We start from the raw sequence: 20,720 nt of genomic DNA, 5'->3' as shown, positions 1-20,720 counted from the left end.
TTCTTTCTTTTTTTTTTTTACCAATGCATTTTCTGCGTCAACACCAGTCTATACACAAGTGTTTATATTTCTTTTTATCTTCCTTTAATTTGGGTTAGAAGTTTAATAAATATAAGTAAAATTTAACTTTTTATCAAGGCATGCTTAATTTTAAAAATCATGTATGGTTTTATTTCCATGAAAAGAAACTTCCTTGAAGTGCTACCTTGAGAAATGTTACTATGAGGACTGTATACCTGCATTTACCTGATGGCAGTGTTTTGAAGGTAAAATATAATAAATATTTGTTGAATGTAGAAAGGAATGGATGAATGAGTGAGTGCAGCAGAGGAAATACCAAGGAGCTAGACTTATAACCTAGAACACAAAAAGGCCATTCCACACTGTTCTCTGGGGACAACCCCCTACTCTCTCAGGGACCATTTCCTACTTAGCCAACCCAGTGGAAGGTCCTTCCATACTTGATGGAAAATAGGTTTTAAAAGGCTACCCCCATTCCACTAGGAACAGATTAAACGTCATTTTATTTCACACAAAAATGTACAAAACAACAGGTGAGTGATTTTAATAGTTTATATTAAAAATCTAAAAGATGTAGCTGAACCATTTCCCCTGGAGGCCCAGTGGGGGTTTTTGAAGACAAACTTGTTTATTGTCTTTAGGTCAACCCCCCCTCGAGGTATCCCATACCTTATTTACATAAATATCTCATGGTCTTAATACGGAAGACTTTTTTCCCTCCCACAAACACTTCAACTCAAGCCCAGAGAAGAGTCCCAAAGGCTCAAGGCCTGAGTCCTGCTAGGTCCAGTGCCCAGGGCCCGAACAGTACCAGTCCAAATTTGAGAGAGTACCCAGACCTTCTCTAACACGGGAATCACCATCATGGGTACAGGAAGAACTGGGAAAGGCCAAGTGGAAGCTGGCAGACAACCTTATCTCAGTTTCCTGGAAAGGCAGGCATAAACTAGTCATATCATCTTCATGGGAAAAAGGGGTGGGGGCCGGCTGCCCACCCCTGGAGTTCAACGGGATCAGGAATGGGGGAGACAGGCAGGATGGGAGGTGATCAAGAGAAGCTGGAGGTGGGGGGGGAGGAACTGTCTTTGAGTTTGTTTTTTTAAACTTTTCCCTTTATAAAATGAGAAATATGGTCATGGTTTTTTAATATTCACATTATGGCAACACTAAAACTCAGCTGAAGTTCAAGGTGGAGCCCAGGGCTTTGGAGTCAGGACCCTATTCACCACAAGCGTCTCACTGAAGCAGGGCCCGGACCTGCTTGGAGGTGGTGTCATCATTCAGGTGCCTGGTGGTGTACCTGAGGGAGGACCACAGAATCATAGGATTTGGAATCGGAAGGGATGTGAGACTTCATTGATTGTCATTTTTTAGATGAGGAAACTGAGGTCCAAAGAGATGCAGGGACTTGCCCAAGGTCATGTGAGTAGTAAGCATCAGAACTGTGATTGGAACTCATGTCTTCCTGTCACCAGTTCCTGGACTCTCGTATCGATTCTTTTTTTTTTTTTTTAGTGAGGCAATTAGGGTTAAGTGACTTGCCCAGGGTCACACAGCTAGTAAGTGTTAAGTGTCTGAGGTCACATTTGAACTCAGGTCCTCCTGACTCCAGGGCCGGTGCTCTATCCACTGCACCACCTAGCTGCCCCTCGTATCAATTCTTGACAGCTAGAGTGCTGGGCCTGGGAGTCAGGAAGATCTGAGTTCAAGTCTAACCTCAGGCACTTACTAGCTGTGTGATCCTGGGTTAGTCACCTAAAAAACCCCCTCTGTTTGCCTCAGTTTCCTCTGTTGTAAAATGGAGATAATAATAGTACCCACCTCCCAGGGTTGTCCTGAGGATCAGAATATTTGTCAAGTGCTTGTCTCAGGGCCTGGCCCACCCCCTCTCTCCCCTTGACCCCTAAGCCTGGAGGAAGTTATGCTTGAATACATGTGGTACCTTCCTCCTCTCCAGCAATCCAGTGGGCAGTATGGTCCAGGAGAGAGAGAGTGAAGGTTCTGGCCTGGCCTTGCCATTTCATCCCCGTGTGACCTTGAGCAAAGCAATTCTCTATCAGCCTCAGTTTCCTTCTCCGCTAGGTTGGGAGAAGTAAGCCTTGATGACCTCAAGGACTGCAGAATCTTGGAGCTGGGAGAGACCTCAGTCTGATTCTCTCCTTTTAGTTCAGCCCCAGAGGCTGAGAGGACTTACTTGTAGTCACAGAACCAGGACCAGGCTCTGTTGTGCCGGTTCCTAGACATTCCATTGTCTCCCATTTCCTCTCCAGACCTTCCCCATCCCCCATTCACCAGACCTCTATTCCCTCCCTTGAGGGGAGTGATGGGGGAGAGGATGGGCTATTCTATTGTAAACCTTTACTATTTCACGAAGTGCCTTTGCTCTAGTTGACTAGAAAGCCTGGAGAAGCTATGCTGGGGCACTTCGCATGTAAGCGGGGGAGGGGAGAAAAGGCGCCTTAGGTGTCATAATTTGGGGGCAGCTTGGTGGGATTTCATTTCCCTGTCCCCATCAGCAGTGGAGGATCTACTTTTCTGGTCAAGACTCACCTCAGTGCATTCAGAAGCCCCTCGGTGCTGTTGGAAGGTTGATCTTTTAGAACTTTAATACAACCCTTCATCTGAGGAGACAAGGAGGGATGGAGTTGGGGGGGATGCCCAGTCAAGGCCACCCCCCACCCCACCCCCCGCACAGTGCTTTACTCCAATTCTCAGGTGTGGCACCTATCGCCAAGGGCCCCTCCTGCTAGCATCATCCCCTCTGGCCTCTGTCCCAGGCCTGCCACTACCCATCTCGGAATCTGGTTGGGGGGAGGGAACTCACGTCAATTTTGGATGTCTTGGCAAAGGCCCCCACTGGGTGCACGTGGTCGTAGAGGATGATGACGCCCACCATGACACGCATACAGAACAGCAGAGTCTCAGTGTTGGTGAACCGGCTCCTATACTCTCTGTCAGGAGAGAGAGGAGAGTAAGTGAAGGGGGGAGGCAAGAAGCCCAGTCCCGTCCTGCTGCTGACTCTTTGAGAAGGTCTTCAATGATCTCTCTAGACCTCATTTCCCCATCTGTTCAATGACAGGGTTGGAGATTTCTTTTTTGTTTTGTTGTTGTTGTTTTTTGTTTGTTTGTTTTTGTTTTTTGCAGGGCAATTAGGGTTAAGTGACTTGCCCAGGGTCACACAGCTAGTAAGTGTGTCAAGTGTCTGAGGCCAGATTTGAACTCAGGTCCTCCTGACTCCAGGGCTGGTGCTTTAGCCACTGCGCCACCTAGCTGCCCGGGTTGGAGATTTCCAAGTTACTTCCCAGCTCTTCTGTTCTGCCAGAAATTCCTTTTTGTCTTTAACGTTCTACGCCCTGTGCCCTAATGTTTCTATATTCTAAAATATTCTCATTGCCTATCCTCTCTGTCTTCAGTCCAAGTGCTATAATAGTAATAATAATAGTCTATATAATAATTATAATTGTAACAATTTGGGGCAGCTAGATGGCACAGTGGTTAAAGCACCGGCCCTGGAGTCAGGAGGACCTGAGTTCAAATCTGGCCTCAGACACTTAACACTTACTAGCTGTGTGACCCTGGGCAAATCACTTAACCCCCATTGCCCCGCAAAAAAACCCCCAAAAAACCCAAAACAAAACAAAAAAAAATTGTAACAATTTTTACATGTCACTTTCAGGTTTGCAAAACACTTAAATACACTATCTCATTGGATCATCAGAACAACTATGTAAGGTAGGTCTTATAGGAGACTGAGGACAATTTGCCTAGCATCACACAGCTCGTAAATATTCAAGGAAAAATTTGAATTCGGGTCTTACTGACTCCAGGTCCGACACTCTCCTCTTATCTACTGTACCCCCCTGGTCTAGGTTCTAAGGTTCCTTATAGCTCTGATATTCAATGATCTAAGGTTTCTGCCAGTTCTGACATTCTGTATTCTGAAATCTTTTTTAGCTTGAACGTTCTAGGTTCTAAGGTCCCATCCAGTTCTCATAGTCTGAAATTCATCCACACTAGAGAGTCAGATATCGGGGTGTGGGCTCTGCTAAAGACCTTCTGCTTCTTGGCTCCTGAGGGCCCTGCTAACAACATGGCTCTCTATTACCTGACTGCGATGGCCAGGCTGATTGGAGGTGGAGGGTTGAGGCAGGGAGATTGGGTACTGGCTCTACTCACGGTGTCTCCAACATCACCCGGCAGACACAGGCCATGGTGCTCAGACAATCTGTAGTGTCCTCAATGGGGAGCGTCTTGTTCTGGGAGGAGAGAATAGGACCTGGCCACTCCCCTGACTTGCGTCCCTCTCCTATTCCCCACCAAATAGAACCTTTCAGGTTCTGTGCTACCACACCTCACTGGAGAAAGCCACTAAATCTGGCTGCTTTGACCCACTATAGATTTTGGTGCGTAACCAGATCTGGGCACTCATGGCTGCTAGGCAGTCTTACTATTCTTCACTCCTCCCAGGACGGGTGTGGCTACTGATGCCTCATAAGAGGAGATGAAGGGTGGTAAGGGGAATGTGTTTGTGTTCATGGGTGGGTGTGTTATTAAAAAGGGCCCATTAGGGAAAGATCTCTCAGATCCCACCCAGGGGACCACCATGCCTGCCCTGGGACCTGTAGTTTTGCCCCAGTGGCCTCCCCTTCTCCAGAGACTTTCTTCTTGTTCATAGACTTCAAGACTCTCCCCGATCTACCCCTTGGGGCTCTTACCTCAGATACAAACTTGGTGGTTGCATTGCTTAGGGTTTTGAGCATGGGGGTTGCTTCTGCGTAGAAGAGAGACATTCGGTTGGCCATTTCATTGTTGACTTCACTCTCAGCATCCAGCTGCAAGATCCAAAAGGGAAATGGTGCTAGGTGCAGGTCACACCAGGAAACTGCTCTGGGGATGGGAGGGAGGCCACCCGCATCTACCACTTTCACACCCTCATTCCCCCACCAGTGGCTCAGAGGGATCTGTCCCCAAGGCAAAGGATCAAACTGGGTCCAACCTTGACTGAGAACAGAACCAAGGATACTGTGACATGGATAGATAAGTTGAGTGAGTGCAGAGTTCATTTTGTGACTTAGAACCACAAAATGTCGAGCCAAGAGAGAGAGCTTAGAACACAGAATGTCGGAGCTGGAAAGGGCCTTAGAGCATACAATGCCAGTGATAGAAGAAACCTTAGCACCCAGAATTTCCCAGCTGGGAGAGCTCTTGGTTAACATGATTTTTTTTTTTAGTGAGGCAATTGGGGTTAAGTGACTTACTCAGGGTCACACAGCTAGTAAGTGTTAAGTGTCTGAGGCCAGATTTGAACTCAGGTACTCCTGACTCCAGGGCTGGTGCTCTATCCACTGTGCCACCTGACCACCCCCTGGGAGGGCTCTTGGAACATAGAATGTCAGCACTGTAAGCGACCTTGTAGGTTCTCTAGACCAACACTCTCATTTTGCAGGTGAGAAAACCAGGCCTAGGGAGGGACATTGACTTGTCCAACGTTTCCTGGCCACAATGACAAAGCTGGGAGCGGGGCCGTCTGGTCCTTCTCTAAGCTTCCTCACAGATCACTAGGTCTCTGAAAATTCAGTCCATGACTCCCTCCCCCAGCTGTCCTGGCTCAGTCCCCATCTCACCTGCAAGTTATTAATACGGTTTCGGCTGATGGTCCGTCTGTAGTAACTGAAGTCATTCTGAATGGCAGGGTTTGTCATCTGAGAGAAGGAGGAAACCTTGGTGTTCACCTTGCCCCGCTCTTACCTTCCCCCAGGTACCACTTTGATCAGCTTTGAAATGCCAGCCATCTTGGGACCAGAGTGCAGAAGGGCAATGGAGAACACACATCGGGTCTGTATGCTTGGGTCCATTCTTCAAGGTAAGAAGCAAGCAAAAACGCTTTGTGTGTCCATTGGGCATTTGGACAAGCCCAGGAAGCTTGCCTGGTTGAGCCCCCAAGGCTGTATTAGGAGGTCACACCTAATGGGAGCTAGGGGAGACTTTCAAACATAGGAGATTGTTTCTGGAAAGGATCTTAGAACCCAGAATGTCAGGGCTGAGAGGGATCTTAGAACATACAATGTCAGAGCTGGGAGGGTCCTTAGAACACAGAATGGGTCTTAGAACACAATGGCAGCACTGGAGAGGACCCTAGAACCCAGAATCTCAGGGCTGGGAGGGCCCTTAGAACATGGAATGTTAGTGTTAGAGAGGACCTTAGGTCACCAAACATCAGAGCTAGGGAGGACCTAAGATAGAACATTAGAATATACAAAGTTAGGGTTGGGAGAGTTCTTTGAGGTCAATGAGCAATCCTAGCTCAAGCTCTCCATTTCACAGGGGAAACTTAGACACTTAATAAATAGGGGAAGTGGGACTAGCAGCCAGGCCTTTTGACCCTTCAGCCAAGACTCCTCCAGCCATGCTGCTGACCTTTCAGTCCCGGGTCCCTCTGATGCTCTGGCAAGGGCTGAAGGTGTAAGTGCAGGATGGGTTATTTCAGGGCAGGAGCCAAACAATATCTAGAAAACTCTGCCCTCCCCCCTTTTCCTTTTCTCCCCCATACCTGGGGGCGCAGGGGTTACCTTGAGCTCATCAAAACTGAGTGTGAAGTGTAGGATTTCGGCAAACTGCTTGGCAAGGGCTTGTTCCCTCTCTAGGTGCTGCGTTGGAGCGTAGGGTGGGCTGGTGAGGGCTTCTAGGAGGCTCCTCAAGGCGTTCTCTGGGGGTGGGGAACATGGAGAGAAAGAACAACATGCTGGGTCTGGCCCTGGCCAGGGCCTCTTTTCTCCCTCTTCCCCAAGGCCCCAGCATTGAGGAACCTCAACCTGGGCTCCTGGAGGTCCTGAGTCCACACACCTCCTCTGGGCAGGAATCCCTGTGCAGATCACTGGCCATCTACCTTAACTGGGATGGGTAGAACCCTGGGCCTAGGTCGATGAACTTTCAATTTTGAGGTCTGTGATTCCTTTTAAATAGAATAACTAGGGCAGCTAGATGTCACAGTGGATAAAGCTCTGACCCTGGATTCAGGAGGACCTGAGTGCAAATCTGACCTCAGACGCTTGACACTTAACCCTCATTGCCCCAAAAGAAAATTTAAAAAAGAAAATAAATAAAATAGCTAGCATTTACATAGTGTTTTAAGGTTAGCAAAACACTTTACATGTATTATCTCATTGCATCTCTGGAAAATAGGTGCTATTATTAGCCCTGTTTTACAGATGAGGAAACTGAGGCTGGAAGAGATGAAATTACTTACTCAGAGTCACCCAGTTAGCAACTGCCTGAGGCAGGATTTGAATTCAGGTCTATCACTTTGCAAGTCATAAAGCGCTGTATTATTAGTCCCAAGGAATCAGTCTCAGGATGGTCAGCTCATCCATCTTTGCTTATCTCAACCTTCCACCCACATCTCCTGCACACCTTTTTACTGCAACAAACATATATTGTCTACTCTTACTCTGTATACAGCATTATATTAGGCACAGTGAGGGGCAGGAGGAAACACAGTTTGGGTAAGAGTTTAGAGGGTAGGGGCAGCTAGGTGGCACAGTGGATAGAGCACAGGCCCTGGAGTCAGGAGGACCTGAGTTCAAATACAGTCTCATACACTTGACACTTACTAGCTGTGTGACGCTGAGCAAGTCACTTTACCCCAATTGCCTCACAAAAAAAAAAAAAAAGAGAGAGCGTTTAGAGGGCATCTAGGTAGCTCAGTGAATAGAACGCTGAGCTGAGTTCAAATGTGGCCTCAGATACTAACTAGCTGGCAAACCAACTGAGCAACAACAAGAGTTCAGAGCCTGTCTTTTTGTGGTGGCAAGGAATTGGAAATTGAGGGGGATGCCCATCAGTTGGGGAATGGCTGAACAAGTTGTGGTATATGTGGTATATGAATGTAATGGAATACTATTGTGTTGTAAGAAACGATGAGCAAGCGGATTTCAGAGAAACCTGGAAGGACTTGCATGAACTGATGCTGAGTGAGATGAGCAGAACATTGTACAAAGTATCAACGACATTGTGTGTTGATCAACTGTGATAGACTTGACTCTTCTCAGCAATACAATGGTCCAAGATAGTTCCAAAGGACTCATGATGGAAAATGTTCTCCAAATCCAGAAAAAAAAAAAAGAACTGTGGAAGATAGATGCAGATTGAACTATACTATCTCTATTTTTTTTTGTTTTTCTTTTTTGAGGCTTTTCCCTTTTGCTCTCATTCTTCTTTCACAGCACTAATGCAGAAATATGTTTAATGTGATTTTACATATATAACCTATATCAGATAGCTTGCTGTCTTAGGAAGGGGGGAGGGAGGGGAGGGAATGAAAAAAATGGAAACTAGAAATCTTATAAAAACAAATGTTAAAAACTATCTCTACATGTAACTAGAAAATAATAAAATACTTTTATGATAAAAAAGAGTTCAGAGCCTGGTAGAAGGACTCTAACACACATATTTTTGTTGTTATTCAGTCATTTCGATTGTGTCTGACGCTCTGTGACCCCATCTCGGGTTTTCTTATCAAAGATACTGGAGTGGTTTTCCATTTCCTTCTCCACTTCATTTTACAGATGAGGAAACTGAGGCAAACAGGGTTAAGTGACTTGCCCAGGGTCACACAGCTAGCAGTGTCTGAGGTCAGATTTGCACTCAGGTCCTCCTGACTCCAGGCCCAGCACTCCATCCACTAAGCCATCTAGCTACCTATGACACATACACAGAAAACGGTAATATGCACCATTATGTTAACTAAAAAAAAAAAAAAAAAAGACAAGGGTAGCAATGGATAAAGCACCAGCTCTGGATTCAAGAGTACCTGAGTTCAAATCTGGCCTCAGACACTTACTAGCTGTGTGACCCTGGGCAAGTCACTTGACCCCAATTGCCTCACTAAAACTCAAAAAACAAAACAAAAATAATGATCTCAGACAAAGCAAAAGCAAAAGTAGGCATAATTAAGCAGGATAATCAGGGAAATTATATTTTGCTAAAAGGTACCATAGACAATGAAGTGATGTAAAAAATTTTACAGCAAATTTTTCTGATAAAAGACCTAATTTCTCAAATATGTAGAATATAGAAATCAAGCCAAATTTATAGCAATAAGAGCCATTCACCAATTGATAAATGGTCAAAGGATAAGAACAGGAAGTTTTCAGAAGAAGAAATCAAGGCTATCTATAGTCATGAAAAAAATATTTTAAATCACTATTGATTGGAGAAAGACAAATTAAAACAGCTCTGAGGTATCACCTCATACCTATCAGAAATGACAAATACTGGAGGGAATGAGAGCAAATAGGACACTAATGTATTGTTGATGGAGTTGTGAACTAGTCCAACCATTCTGAAGAACAATTTGGAACTACTTCAAAGGGCTATAAAACTGTTCATACCCTTTGACCCAGCAACATCACTACTGTATCCATATCCCAAAGAGATAAAAGGAAAAAGACCTATATGTACAAAGATATTTATAGTAGTTCTTTTTGTGGCGGCAAAGAATTGGAAATCGAGGGGATGCCCATCAACTGGGGAATGGCTGAACAAGATGGGGCATATGATTGTGATGGGATAGTATTATGCTATCAGGAATGAGGAGGATGGTTTCAGAAAAACATGGCAAGACCTATATGAACTGATGCAAAGTGAAGTGAGAACGAAGAGATCATTGTACACAGTAACAATGTTGTAAGAATGATGAATACAATGATCCAAGACAATTCCAAAAGATTCATGATGATAAATGAGAGAACTGATGAACTCTGAGTGCAAATTGAACTATAAATTTCTTGCTTTACTTTTATTGCTTTTGGGGAAAATATGGCCAATATGGAAATATGTTTTGCATGATTTCACATATATAACTGACATCACATGGCTTGCTTTCTCAGTGGCAGTGGGAGCAGGCAGGAGAGAGGGAGAGAATCTGGAACTCATATTTTTTAAAAATGTAAAATAAATCTTTTTTTTAAAAGAAAAGAAAAAATGATGTGATAAGTGCATCAGAGAAGTTCTAATGAAGTGTTTGTGAAGCTGGAGAGGCTATATTGTTACCAAAGGGGAAACAGAAAAAGCTTCTTGGTCCTGAAGAAAAGAAAACATGAGGTCAGAGGACTTGAGGTAGGTATGGAAGCTGATGGAGCCCAGGCACAGGAGCATGAGGGACCAATCAAAGCAAAGTGGGCAAGGGCAAAGAGTAAGACAGGGAGTGAGAGAGGTAGAAGAAAAGGAGGCTGTGGTCAGAGTGGAGTTTCAAAGTCCTCGGTCTCAGAGGTGGCCCAATTCTGTCACGTTGATGAAATATAACTGAAATGGGGCAGAGAAGGAGGAAAAAGAGGTTGGGGAACTGGGATTTTAGGTTGTTCAGAGGGTTGTCCAAACAAATCTTGAAGTCCCAAGTATGATGGCAAGGGAGAGGGTGGAGAGTCATTGAGAAAGTTGATCTGGAGGTTGGTAAATTATAGCAGCAAGGATGAGGTGCTAGAACATGGCAGTTTGGTCTTTGAAGGAGGGATGAAAGTGGACAAATAGACTGTCCATTTGGCTGTAGGGAGTAAGGAGTGTACCCAGATGTCTCCTCCTGGCTGGAGAGAGAAGGGGAGGAGGTAATGGTAGGAGGAATGGTCTCTTATGTGGAGGAATGTGAATGCCTTAGAGGAAAAGCAGGTTTCTTTCTATCAAAGGAAAGACAGATTGAACAACACATTGGTCACCAAAACACCTCAGGTTTTTCTGCCCTTTGCTTATTCTGTTCTTTAATCAAAGGCAACTAGGTGGTGCAATGGGTAGAGCATCTAGAATTGGAGTCAGGAGGACCTGAGTTCAAATCTTGCCTCAGACACTTACTAGCTGTATCATTCTGGTCAAGTCGCAGCCTTTGTTTGCCTCAGTTGGGGGACAATAACAGCATCTGCCTCCCAGGTTTATTGTGAGAATCAAATGAGATAATATTTCTAAAGCACTTTGCAAACTTTAAAGTACTGTATAAATGCTAGATATCATTAAACCAGGAACGACCTTTCCCTACACTCCATCTGTGCTGATAGAAATTCTCTTCATTCACTGAGGCCCATACAAATGCTGCATTCTCCAGGAAGCTTTTTCCCTGCTCCCTCCCTCATGGGAAGCTCATGGGATCATAGATTTAGAAGCTATAAGGACCCTCAGGAACAATCCCTTCATTTTACAGAAAAGGAAACCAAGGCTTGAAGAGGGGAGGGGCCACCCAGCCAGGAAGTGACCAAGCTGGGGTGTGAATGAGCCCCTGATATGGACTCCAAAGCCAGCTGAATTAGGATCACCCCTCCCATGACCTGATCACACTCCCGTTCAGTCCCCTACTGTGGTGGTGTCCCTCTGGGACCCCCAACCCCTGCCTTGTTCCCCCCCTCCTCCCCAGCTCCCAGCACTGCACACAGTGGGACCCATCACAGTACAGCTGCTAAATGGAATCCAGCTCCTCTGTTGGGTGCTTGCTCTGTGTGAGGGATGGAAATGAGTTCGATGAACTTGGCAGGGCCCGGAAGCCAGGGCAGGGACAGCTTGGGCGCAGCCTCCTGGGCTGGTCGGATCCTTACCCAATCGAAGGGAGAATTCATAGAAGCGTTTGAGCTTGACCACAAGTGGGCACACTGCGTTCCACGCCTTCTCCTGGAGTGGGAGGTCCGTTGGGTTTTGGATGGCCTGTGGATAGAAAGTCAGGAGCTTGAGGGAGGGTGACTCCAGGCCCGTCCTGATCCAAGACCCCTCTGCCCGGAGGGAGCCCGGGAGTCCCTACCTCACGAATCTCCTGGCCAGCTCCTGTATAGGACTGCAGTTCTGCCAAGATGCCCTGGGCTTCCTCCAGGACAGCGCTGACCTGGTTCCACACAGCTGTCTCCGCTTCTGTGGGTTGTGCATCTATGAGGACCACCCAGAAAGAGCCACTTCAGTTTCTGGGCCTGTGGGCCCACGGAGGCCAGGCTGGCCAGTCACTACTGCTGGACAGCAGCAAGGCCCCCTGGACCCCCTTTCCTCTCTCATCCCCAAGTCTGGACATTAGATGGGATCCATGGTTGGGAAGCGGCTACAGTAGCTTGGTGGCTCATCCAGGCACACCCTGTCCAGAGCTGGGCCCGCTCTTGTCTTCCAGGTGCCTTCCCATAGGCTTCCTGCCTAAAAGTGAGTGAGCTATTTCCACAAAGGCCCCCTCCTCTGGCCAGGTCATCTCTCCATCGCTTCCCCCCCCCCCGTCCCCTCCCTTGTCACTGCTTGAAGCATCTCCACAACCCATGTCCTGAAAATGGGGAGGGAAACCTTGAAAAAGAAATGGAACAGGGCAGCTAGGTGGCACAGTGGATAAAGCACTGGCCCTAGATTCAGGAGGACCTGAATTCAAATCTGGCCTCAGACACTTGACACTCACTAGCTGTGTGACCCTGGGTAAGTCACTTAACCCTCATTGCCCCGGCCGGGGGGGGGGGGGGAGAAAAATAAATGGAACAGAACAGATTCATGTGAAAAGAACTCAAGTAGCTAGGCAACATATTTGCTTGGGATGAACCTTCTACCCTCCTGGTGGGAGCCCGAACCCTGTTTCTCTCCCTCCAAAGCACTACAAAGCCCTTGCTTTCAACCCCCCTCACCCACCACCCCAGCCCCAATTCCTGTATTGCCCCCAAACCTCACTTCCTGCCCAACTCTGCCTCTGCTTCTCTGGCATAGGCAGGAGGAAATGACTTGTGCCTTGCCCTTGGAGACTCCTACATGGAGAGTTAAGTGAAGAAGTGAAGAATTAAGGGATTCCGAACTTCTCCACAGGAACTCAATGTTCCTTCCTGAAAGATAGCATCTTCCTTGGCTAATTTTCCTCAGTGGTAGGACCAGGCAGCAGAAATTGTGCTGCCCTGGAGGTCTAGAGGCCTGGGTTCTAGTCCCAGTTCTGATGAGCTTTAGGAGCTTGGGCAAATCTTTTCCCCAAGATGATCTCTAAAGTCCTGTCCACCTTCTATATTCTTTTTTTTTTTTAATTTTTTTTTTAGTGAGTCAATTGGGGTTAAGTGACTTGCCCAGGGTCACACAGCTAGAAAGTGTCAAGTGTCTGAGGCTGGATTTGAACTCAGGTACTCTTGACTCCAGGGCCGGTGCTCTATCCACTGGGCCACCTAGCTGCCCCAACTTTCTATATTCTAAGTTCTCTCCCAGCTCCAACATGCTGGGTCTTAAGCTCCTCTCAGCTCTGACATTCTGTGTCCTAAGCTCCTCCCAGCTCTGACATTCTATGTTCTAGAGCTCCTCCCAGCTCTGACAATCTATGTTCTAGAGCTCCCCCAGCTCTGACATTCTGTGTTCTAGAGCTCCTCCCAGCTCTGACATTCTGTGTTCTAGAGCTCCTCCCAGCTCTGACATTCTGTGTCCTTGTGTCTCTTCAAGCTCTAACATTCTACATTCTAGGAGTTTGGTTTCCTCCTGAGTAAAGACTATCCTGATCTGGAGCCTTGGCTAGAGTTAAGAAGGGGAAAGAACCCCAGCCTGGGAATTGGGGACTCCTTGCCATATGCCTTAGAACCACTGTGACCAACTCGCTTCTTTCTGGGCCTAAGTTTATTCATCTATAAAACGATATAATAGTTTGGAGCATAATTTTTTTTTTTAGTGAGGCCATTGGGGTTAAATGACTTGCCCAGGGTCACACAGCTAGTAAATGTTAAGTGTCTGAGGTTGGATTTGAACTCAGGTCCTCCTGAACCCAGGGCCAGTGCTCTATCCACTAAACCACCTAACTGCCCCCTAATTTTTTAAAAATTTATTTTTCTTGAGGTTTTTTTGGTCTGTTTTCTTTCACAACCTAACATGGAAATGTTTTGCATGACTGAAAAAAAAAGATATAATAGTCCCTGCCCACTCATAAAGTTGTTGGGAGACCCTTAAGAACATCACCATGAAATGGGAAATTTGAAATTTGGAAACTGTAAAGAGGGACGGCCATCCTAAGTAGTCAATAGCATGGTCCTCTGGCCCTGAGAAGCCTACTGGGAAAGTGGCATCAAACTGGGGGGGGGGGATCCAGGGCCTTGCTGACACTCAGGAGGCTTGAAATGGTGAAGTCTGTCCTTCCATCCATCTGCCTGTTTGTCTGTCTAGCGGCTGATGCACTGCAGTCTCTTCCCGTCCCCAATGTGGTAATGAGCATTGGCAGAGAGGAACAGTGAAAATCGAGAGCTGGCAAGGAAAGAGAGAGAGCCACTCTTCTCCTCTAAAGGGAGGCCTTCCTTCCCTCCTTCTCCCTTGTGGACCCCTATCCCACACCTACCAAGATCAGTGGAAATGGGATGACTCTGGTGTGAGGCCTTGAGATGGATGGAAGCTAGAGGAAGTCCAGAGTCCTGACCTTAGCATTGACTCACTGTGTCACTTGGACAAGTTGTTTCCCCTCACTGGGCCTCAATTTCCGACTCTGTAAAATGGGGACAAACCCCCACTGTATTTTCTACCTTGATGGGACTTGTTATGTTTGTTAAAGACCTGCTTCTCCTCTGGCTCTTTGGAAAGAAATGTGGGAATTTAAGGAAGTTATTCTTCCGTGTCTTAGTTTTCTCATCTGTAACATGGGGCTAATACTTGTCTGAGCTGCCTTATGCTGTTGTTGAGGAGGAAAGAGCTTTGTAAATCTTGAAAGTACCATAGAAATAGGTTATGTTCTTGTTCAGAGGCTGGGGGACAGGGGTTACTCTAGACAGGAATGCCCTGTTACCTGAGTGAGAGCAGAAAGCTGTCCCAGAATCCCTTCTCTGTGGCTCCCCACCCTGACCCCTATTTGCTTGGGCCTCCCCTACTGGGTGGGGCCTTAGGAGGCAGGAGGGTCCTGGCTGTGCTGCTCCGATCTCTTCAGAACAGAGGGCAGGCTAAGCTAATAAGGGGAGGCTGTGCAAAGGAGGAGGCATTGGGGTGGGGGGAAGGGAAAGAATACTAGGAAGGAGTTGGGATGTTTAGTTCAGCCCCAACCCTGCCACTGACTCAGCGGAGGTCCCTGGCATGTAAGTCCCTGACTCTCTCTCTCTCCCTGGTTCTCAGTCCGCTCTATAAAATGAAGGGTCTAGCTTAGAAGATCCCTGGTTAAGGTCTTTCCATCTCTGTGACTCTAGTTTCTAGACTTGATGCCGCTCATCATTCACTGTGATGTCTCAGGCAAATTCCTCCCCCTCCTTTGGTCTAATGTTTCCAGCTCTGATACTGGGGTCAGTTTCCAGCCTAGGCTTTTATCAAAGCCCGATGCATTCATTGATCCCCAAGAAAGTTTCCAAGGCTTTGTCTCTATTCAGCAAAACCAGAGCTGTGGTCGGTAGCAAAGCACAGTTAAATGTCAACCATGAGATCTGATGAGAGACTTGGACTAGAACAGAAATTCTTAACCTATTTTTGTGTGTCTGGTGGACCCATTCTCAGAATAATCTTTTTTTTTTTTTGGGTGGGGCAATGAGGGTTAAGTGACTTGCCCAGGGTCACACAGCTAGTAAGTGTCAAGTGTCTGAGGCTGGATATGAACTCAGGTCCTCCTGAATCCAAGGCCAGTGCTTTATCCACTGCGCCACCTAGCTGCCCTGGAATAATCTTTTGAAATACACAAAATGAAATGCTTTGGATGGTTTTGGAATCTTTCCAAATGTCAGATGTCCCCCCCACTCTTTTAAGGATGAAGATTTGCTGCCACCAAGAATGGGCATTTCAAAGGAGTTCGTGGGGAGAGTCTTGGGCAAAGATTCAGCTGTGCTGGGTTCTAGTGCTGCCTCTGAGACTCTGGCCACATGAGCTTGGATAAATCTCTTCCCCTCCCTGGGCTTCAGTTTCCTCCTCTGTAAAACGAGGACTTAGTCTAGGTGATGGCTCAAGTCTCTTCTGTCTCTAAATCTATAATGATATGAACTACCAAGTCTAACATTCAAGGCCTTCCAAGAAGGAAAGAAAGAGCAGGCTGACAACCCCTCTGCAGGACGCAGTGATGACGTCAGCTGCTTTCTTTGTTCCTAGTTCCCTCTTTCTTCTTCTCCTTCCCATTTGCTTCCTCTTCTTTCTCTCCCGCCCACTTCAGGCGCCTTCCTGATCCCCCCTCCCCCCCCGCCCCCCGTCCCCAAACCTCCCTCCAACAAGACTGTGGATCTCTCAGGCTCTGACTAGCCTCTGGTTTGGGGGGAGAGAGAATTGGAGAGAGATCGGGAGGAGAAAGAAGGGAAGTGGCATTCGCATCGTTATAACCCTGGGAATGCGTGATGGACGCACAGAGAGTGTGGGCTATCTTCCTTCAGCAAACATCTGGCTCCCCTATCTCTTACCACTCCAGTATTATAAAGACCCTGATGGACTAAGGGTCCAAGGTCTTGGGGTCCAAGCCTCTCTCCTCCCTAAAGTCCCCAGCAACCTCGTTCAAAATAAGACCTGCAGCATCCTAGCTGCACACGATATAGAAAACAGGTAGGAGGCAGCTAGGTGGCTCTAGTGGGTAGAGTGCTGGGCCTGGAGTCAGGAAGACCTGAGTTCAAATCCAGACTCAGACACCAACTAGCTATGTGACCCTGGGCAAGTCACCTAACCTCTGTTTGCCTTAATCCACTGGAAAAGGAAATGACAAAACACTCCAGTATCTTTACCAAGAAAATCCTGTGAACAGTAGGGTCCAAGGGGTCACAAAGAGTCAGACACAACTGAATGAATGAACAACAGAAAACAGGTGAAAAAGAAACTTACCTAAGATGTTAGGACATATTTCCTAACAATCAGGGCAGAATGGTACAATGAAAGGGCCACTGCATCTGGAGCCACAAGGGCCTGGATTCGAATCCTAGCCCCACCACTTACTACTTATAGGATCCTGGGAAAGTTGCTCTCTGGTTTCCTCCTGTGTTAAAATGAAGGGGTGGGAGTAGATGGCCTCAGCTGTGGATGGGGGAGCCTAGCACCTTCTCAGGAATATTATAACTATTGGAAAGAATAGTATTAATTCAGTGAGTTAATAATACTCATGGCTAGCACTTTCAGAGTACTTTGAAGGTTGTAGACTGCCTTCCATATCAGACCTTGTTTAAGTCTCCCAACAACCCCGTGGAGTCCTGGAAAATAGGGGCCGCCCGGGCCCAACCTGACCCTAGCAAAGGAAGGCGGCCTCCCAGGGCCTCAGGGAGTGCCATCCAGCTACAATCCCCCCCTTGGCTTGGAGAGCACCTCCTCTTCCCTCTAGCCACTGAGGGCCTCCCAAACTTACTTTCAAAATCCAGGAAAAAATGGGGACAGTTTTCGAAATCTTTGCCCAATACCTTTATGAGGTTGCCCATGGCCAGCACACCTGGGGGATAGAAAGAGAACAGCGTGGGACAGCAGGCATAGTAAATGCCACCCTGTACTTCCTCCCTTGCCCCACCCAGTGATGCCCCAGCCACACTCCCTCCATTGTGGCAGGACCAAATACATGACTCTTAAGGAGAGGGAATGGTAAGTAAGCTGGACAGAGCCCTGGACAGGAGGCGAGTTTTAATTTAGCCCTAATGCATTGACTAACCTTAGGGAATGAACGAACTCTTCTCAGCCTCAGTTTCCTCATGTGTAAGATGAGGTATACAGGGTCATCGCTAAGGTCTGTCCACCTCTGACATTGAAATCTCTGCTTTGCTACAAACTAGCTGATGACTTGAGGCAGGTCCCTGAAATGGCCTTGGCCCTCGGTTTTCCTATTATAAAATGGGAGGGTTGGACCAGAACACCCATGAAGTCCCTTCCATTGGTAAATCCTCTAAGTCTCTGACTTACCTGTTTTGGCCTCCTGGATAAGTTTCCCTGTTCCTGTCTGCCCAGGCACTCTGGGGGTCGCCCCCCAGGACTTCTTCTGTGTCCCCCCCACCAAGAACCAGCCTGCCCTGACTTCGGCTGGGACCTGTGCTGGGGAGAGGGAGAGGTGGCTCCTGCCACCACTTGTGTCTGCCCCACTGACCAAGCCCAGCTCAGAAGGGAAGCTGAGTAGCCCAGGGAGTCGCTGGGCATTTCCTGTGTGACTGTCTCTCCCTCCCCACCCCCAGCTCCTGCTGCCTCCCTCCCTACTTCCTCCTCCTCCGACTCTGGCAACTCTGATGGAGGGAGGCCTCCTGACCGGCCCCTCTTCCCTCAGAGCCCCCTGGGCTGTTCCAGCTCCTGCCGACTCTCAGACACCTGGGGCCAAGGAGATTCAGGGAGAAAGCATCCCTCTTCCCAGCCCTTGTGGGCCTCAGGAAGAAGAGAAGAGTGGGCCCTAGGTGTTTCCTTCCATCTCTGAATCTCTGATCCTCTCTAGGACAGGCCTGGAAGAGGCAGAGGAAGGGTGTTGAAAGAGGTGGACTCCTCTCTTTGTCCTTGCTCCTGGGTCCTCTTGAGTCACATGACTGCTAGAAAACATGGTTTTGCATATTTTTTTTGTGGGGCAATGGGGATTAAGTGACTTGCTCAGGGTCACACAGCTAGTAAGTGTCAAGTGTCTGAGGCTGGATTTGAACTCAGGTTCTCCTGAATCCAGGGCTGGTGCTTTATCCACTGCGCCAACTAGCTGACCTAAGGATAGCCTGTGGTTCAAGGAAAAGAGCCCTGGAAGAAGAAAGCAGGAGACTTGGGTTCTAGGGCCAGCTCTACCCTTGACACATTTATCACGTTACCTTGACCAAGTCTTTTCCCATCTGTAAAATGAGGGGAGCTGGACCAGAAGGCCCCTAAGGTCCCTTTTAGCTCTGATGTTCTGTGATCCTAATCTCAATGTATACCTCCAATTATATTAAATTCTACATTTATTTAACACCTATTATGTGCAAGGTACCATTCTAGGTACAGAGGACACAAAGACAAACTCTTGGCCATGTCATCCCCCTGATAAAGCCAGCTTCTGTGGCTCCCTATTGATTCTAGGAGAGAATACAAGGGCCCAGTTTGGTATTTAAAGCTCTTCACAATCTGGCCCCAACATATCTTTCTAGACTTATTTTCCATTGCTCTTCCTCACTCACTCTCCATCATCACAGTCCACCTGGCCAATTTGCTGTTCCCAACATACAATGTTCCATTTCCCACGCCTTTGCATAGGCTGACTCCCATGACTGGAACGCCCTGGCTCCTCACTTCCCTTCTCTTGGAACCCCCAGTTCCATGCGAAACCCAGCCTCAACTCAGGCCACAAGATCTTTTCTTGATCCCACTCCATCCTCATCCCCACCTCTACCCCAAATTCCTTTATAGGTTCTTTATATATATTTTGGGCAAGTCACTTAATCCCGTTTGCCTCAGTTTCCCCATTTGTAAAATGAGGTGGAAAAGGAAATGGCAAACTACTCCAGTATCCTTGCCAATAAAACCCCAGATGGGGTAAAGAAGAATCAGACACGATTGAATGACAGCAATAATTACAACAATAAATACTTGTTGATTTAAATTGATCTGAAAAATTTTTAAAACCATCCCTGCCCTCAAGAAGTGTCTACTCTACCTTATTCTTGATTTTCCTAGCATCACAGAGGCAGCACAGGTTAGTGATGGTAGGAGCATTGGGCTAGGAGTGTTGGAGACTTGGATACCCGTTCTGCTTCCTCAGTTTCCTCATTTGTTAAGGGAGATAATAATCTTTGCACTCTCTCCATCATGAGGTTGTTGTGGGAAAAAGAGTTTTGTCAATGGTCAATTATTACCACTGGGAGTTGGTGAATCACCACAAGTGAGAGTTGATTAGGATTCATGATAATCACTACCTCTCATAATAACACCTAGGTTACTACGACTCCCTCTCAGGTGTGAAACAATGGATAGGGAAGTTGTAAGGTAGTGTGTGTGTGTGTGTGTGTGTGTGTGTGTGTGTACCTGCCTACACACCTGCCCATGGTATCATCAGGAGCTGTTGGTAACATGAAATGACCAGAAGACCTGGAAACAGAAATGTGTCCACCTCTTAACTAGCCACACCTGCATGAGCCCATTTAGAGAAGATAGGTGAAATATTCTAAATCCTGGTCTGGCTTCCTTCTGTCTCCACTCATGCTGGTGAGCCACCTTTCCAGGAAGCAACAGACTCCTGCATCACTGGGGTCACTGTGGATTGTGGAATTGGGGGCAAGGAGAGCTGACCGCTTCCCACAGACCTTTCCTATTTCCTGTCTGGAGGATGTTTTAGAGTATGGTTTAAAAACAAACAAACAAACATTTATTATACAACTATGTGTCAGGCACTGTGGTAAGGGTTTTACAGATATTATCTCATTCTTTTTTTTTTTTTTGGTGAGGCAATTGGGGTTAAGTGACTTGCCCAGGGTCACATAGCCAGTGTTAAGTGTCCCGAGGCCCGATTTGAACTAAGGTCCTCCTGACTCCAGGGCTGGTACTCTATCCACTGCACCGCCTAGCTGCCCAATATTATCTCATTCTATCCTCACAACAACTCAGGGAGGCAGGTGCTATTATTATGCCCATTTTACAATTGAGGAAACTGAGGCACACAGTGATTAAATGACAATAAGTTTCTTAATACAGATTTTAATTCAGATTCTTTTCTCCTGGGACTACCCTTTCCTTCCTTGCTCTCCTTGAAGATTTAAGCAGCCAAAATTGATTTTTTTGGGGGGGGACGGGATAGGGCAATGAGAGTTAAGTGACTTGCCCAGGGTCACACAGCTAGTAAGTATCAAGTGTCTGAGGTCGGATTTGAACTCAGGTCCTCCTAAATCCAGGGC

The 20,720-nt window shown here is 47.1% G+C and overlaps 1 protein-coding gene across 7 annotated transcripts in view; it reads right to left on the bottom strand.

Moving 5' to 3' along the window:
* Nucleotides 1–505: 505 nt before the first annotated feature.
* The window catches only part of LOC122751919 (CYFIP-related Rac1 interactor A-like), a 31,440-nt gene continuing 11,225 nt past the window's right edge, over nucleotides 506–20,720 (bottom strand). For all 7 annotated transcript variants that reach the window (XM_043999163.1, XM_043999160.1, XM_043999162.1 and 4 more), the window contains 10 exons: nucleotides 17,252–17,332; nucleotides 11,795–11,916; nucleotides 11,595–11,700; nucleotides 6,591–6,727; nucleotides 5,646–5,723; nucleotides 4,737–4,853; nucleotides 4,198–4,277; nucleotides 2,846–2,972; nucleotides 2,572–2,642; nucleotides 506–1,321 (listed from right to left, as the gene is read on the bottom strand). In XM_043999163.1, the coding sequence (XP_043855098.1) occupies nucleotides 1,258–1,321; nucleotides 2,572–2,642; nucleotides 2,846–2,972; nucleotides 4,198–4,277; nucleotides 4,737–4,853; nucleotides 5,646–5,723; nucleotides 6,591–6,727; nucleotides 11,595–11,700; nucleotides 11,795–11,916; nucleotides 17,252–17,321 (972 nt within the window). In that variant the 5' untranslated portion in view covers nucleotides 17,322–17,332 and the 3' untranslated portion in view covers nucleotides 506–1,257. The remainder of the gene's footprint in view (nucleotides 1,322–2,571; nucleotides 2,643–2,845; nucleotides 2,973–4,197; nucleotides 4,278–4,736; nucleotides 4,854–5,645; nucleotides 5,724–6,590; nucleotides 6,728–11,594; nucleotides 11,701–11,794; nucleotides 11,917–17,251; nucleotides 17,333–20,720) is intronic.

The sequence above is a fragment of the Dromiciops gliroides genome, chromosome 3, assembly GCF_019393635.1.
Source record: "Dromiciops gliroides isolate mDroGli1 chromosome 3, mDroGli1.pri, whole genome shotgun sequence".
NCBI classification, from domain to species: domain Eukaryota; kingdom Metazoa; phylum Chordata; class Mammalia; order Microbiotheria; family Microbiotheriidae; genus Dromiciops; species Dromiciops gliroides.
The sequence above is the reverse complement of the archived record's forward strand: the minus strand, read 5'-3'. Positions and strand labels throughout refer to the sequence as shown.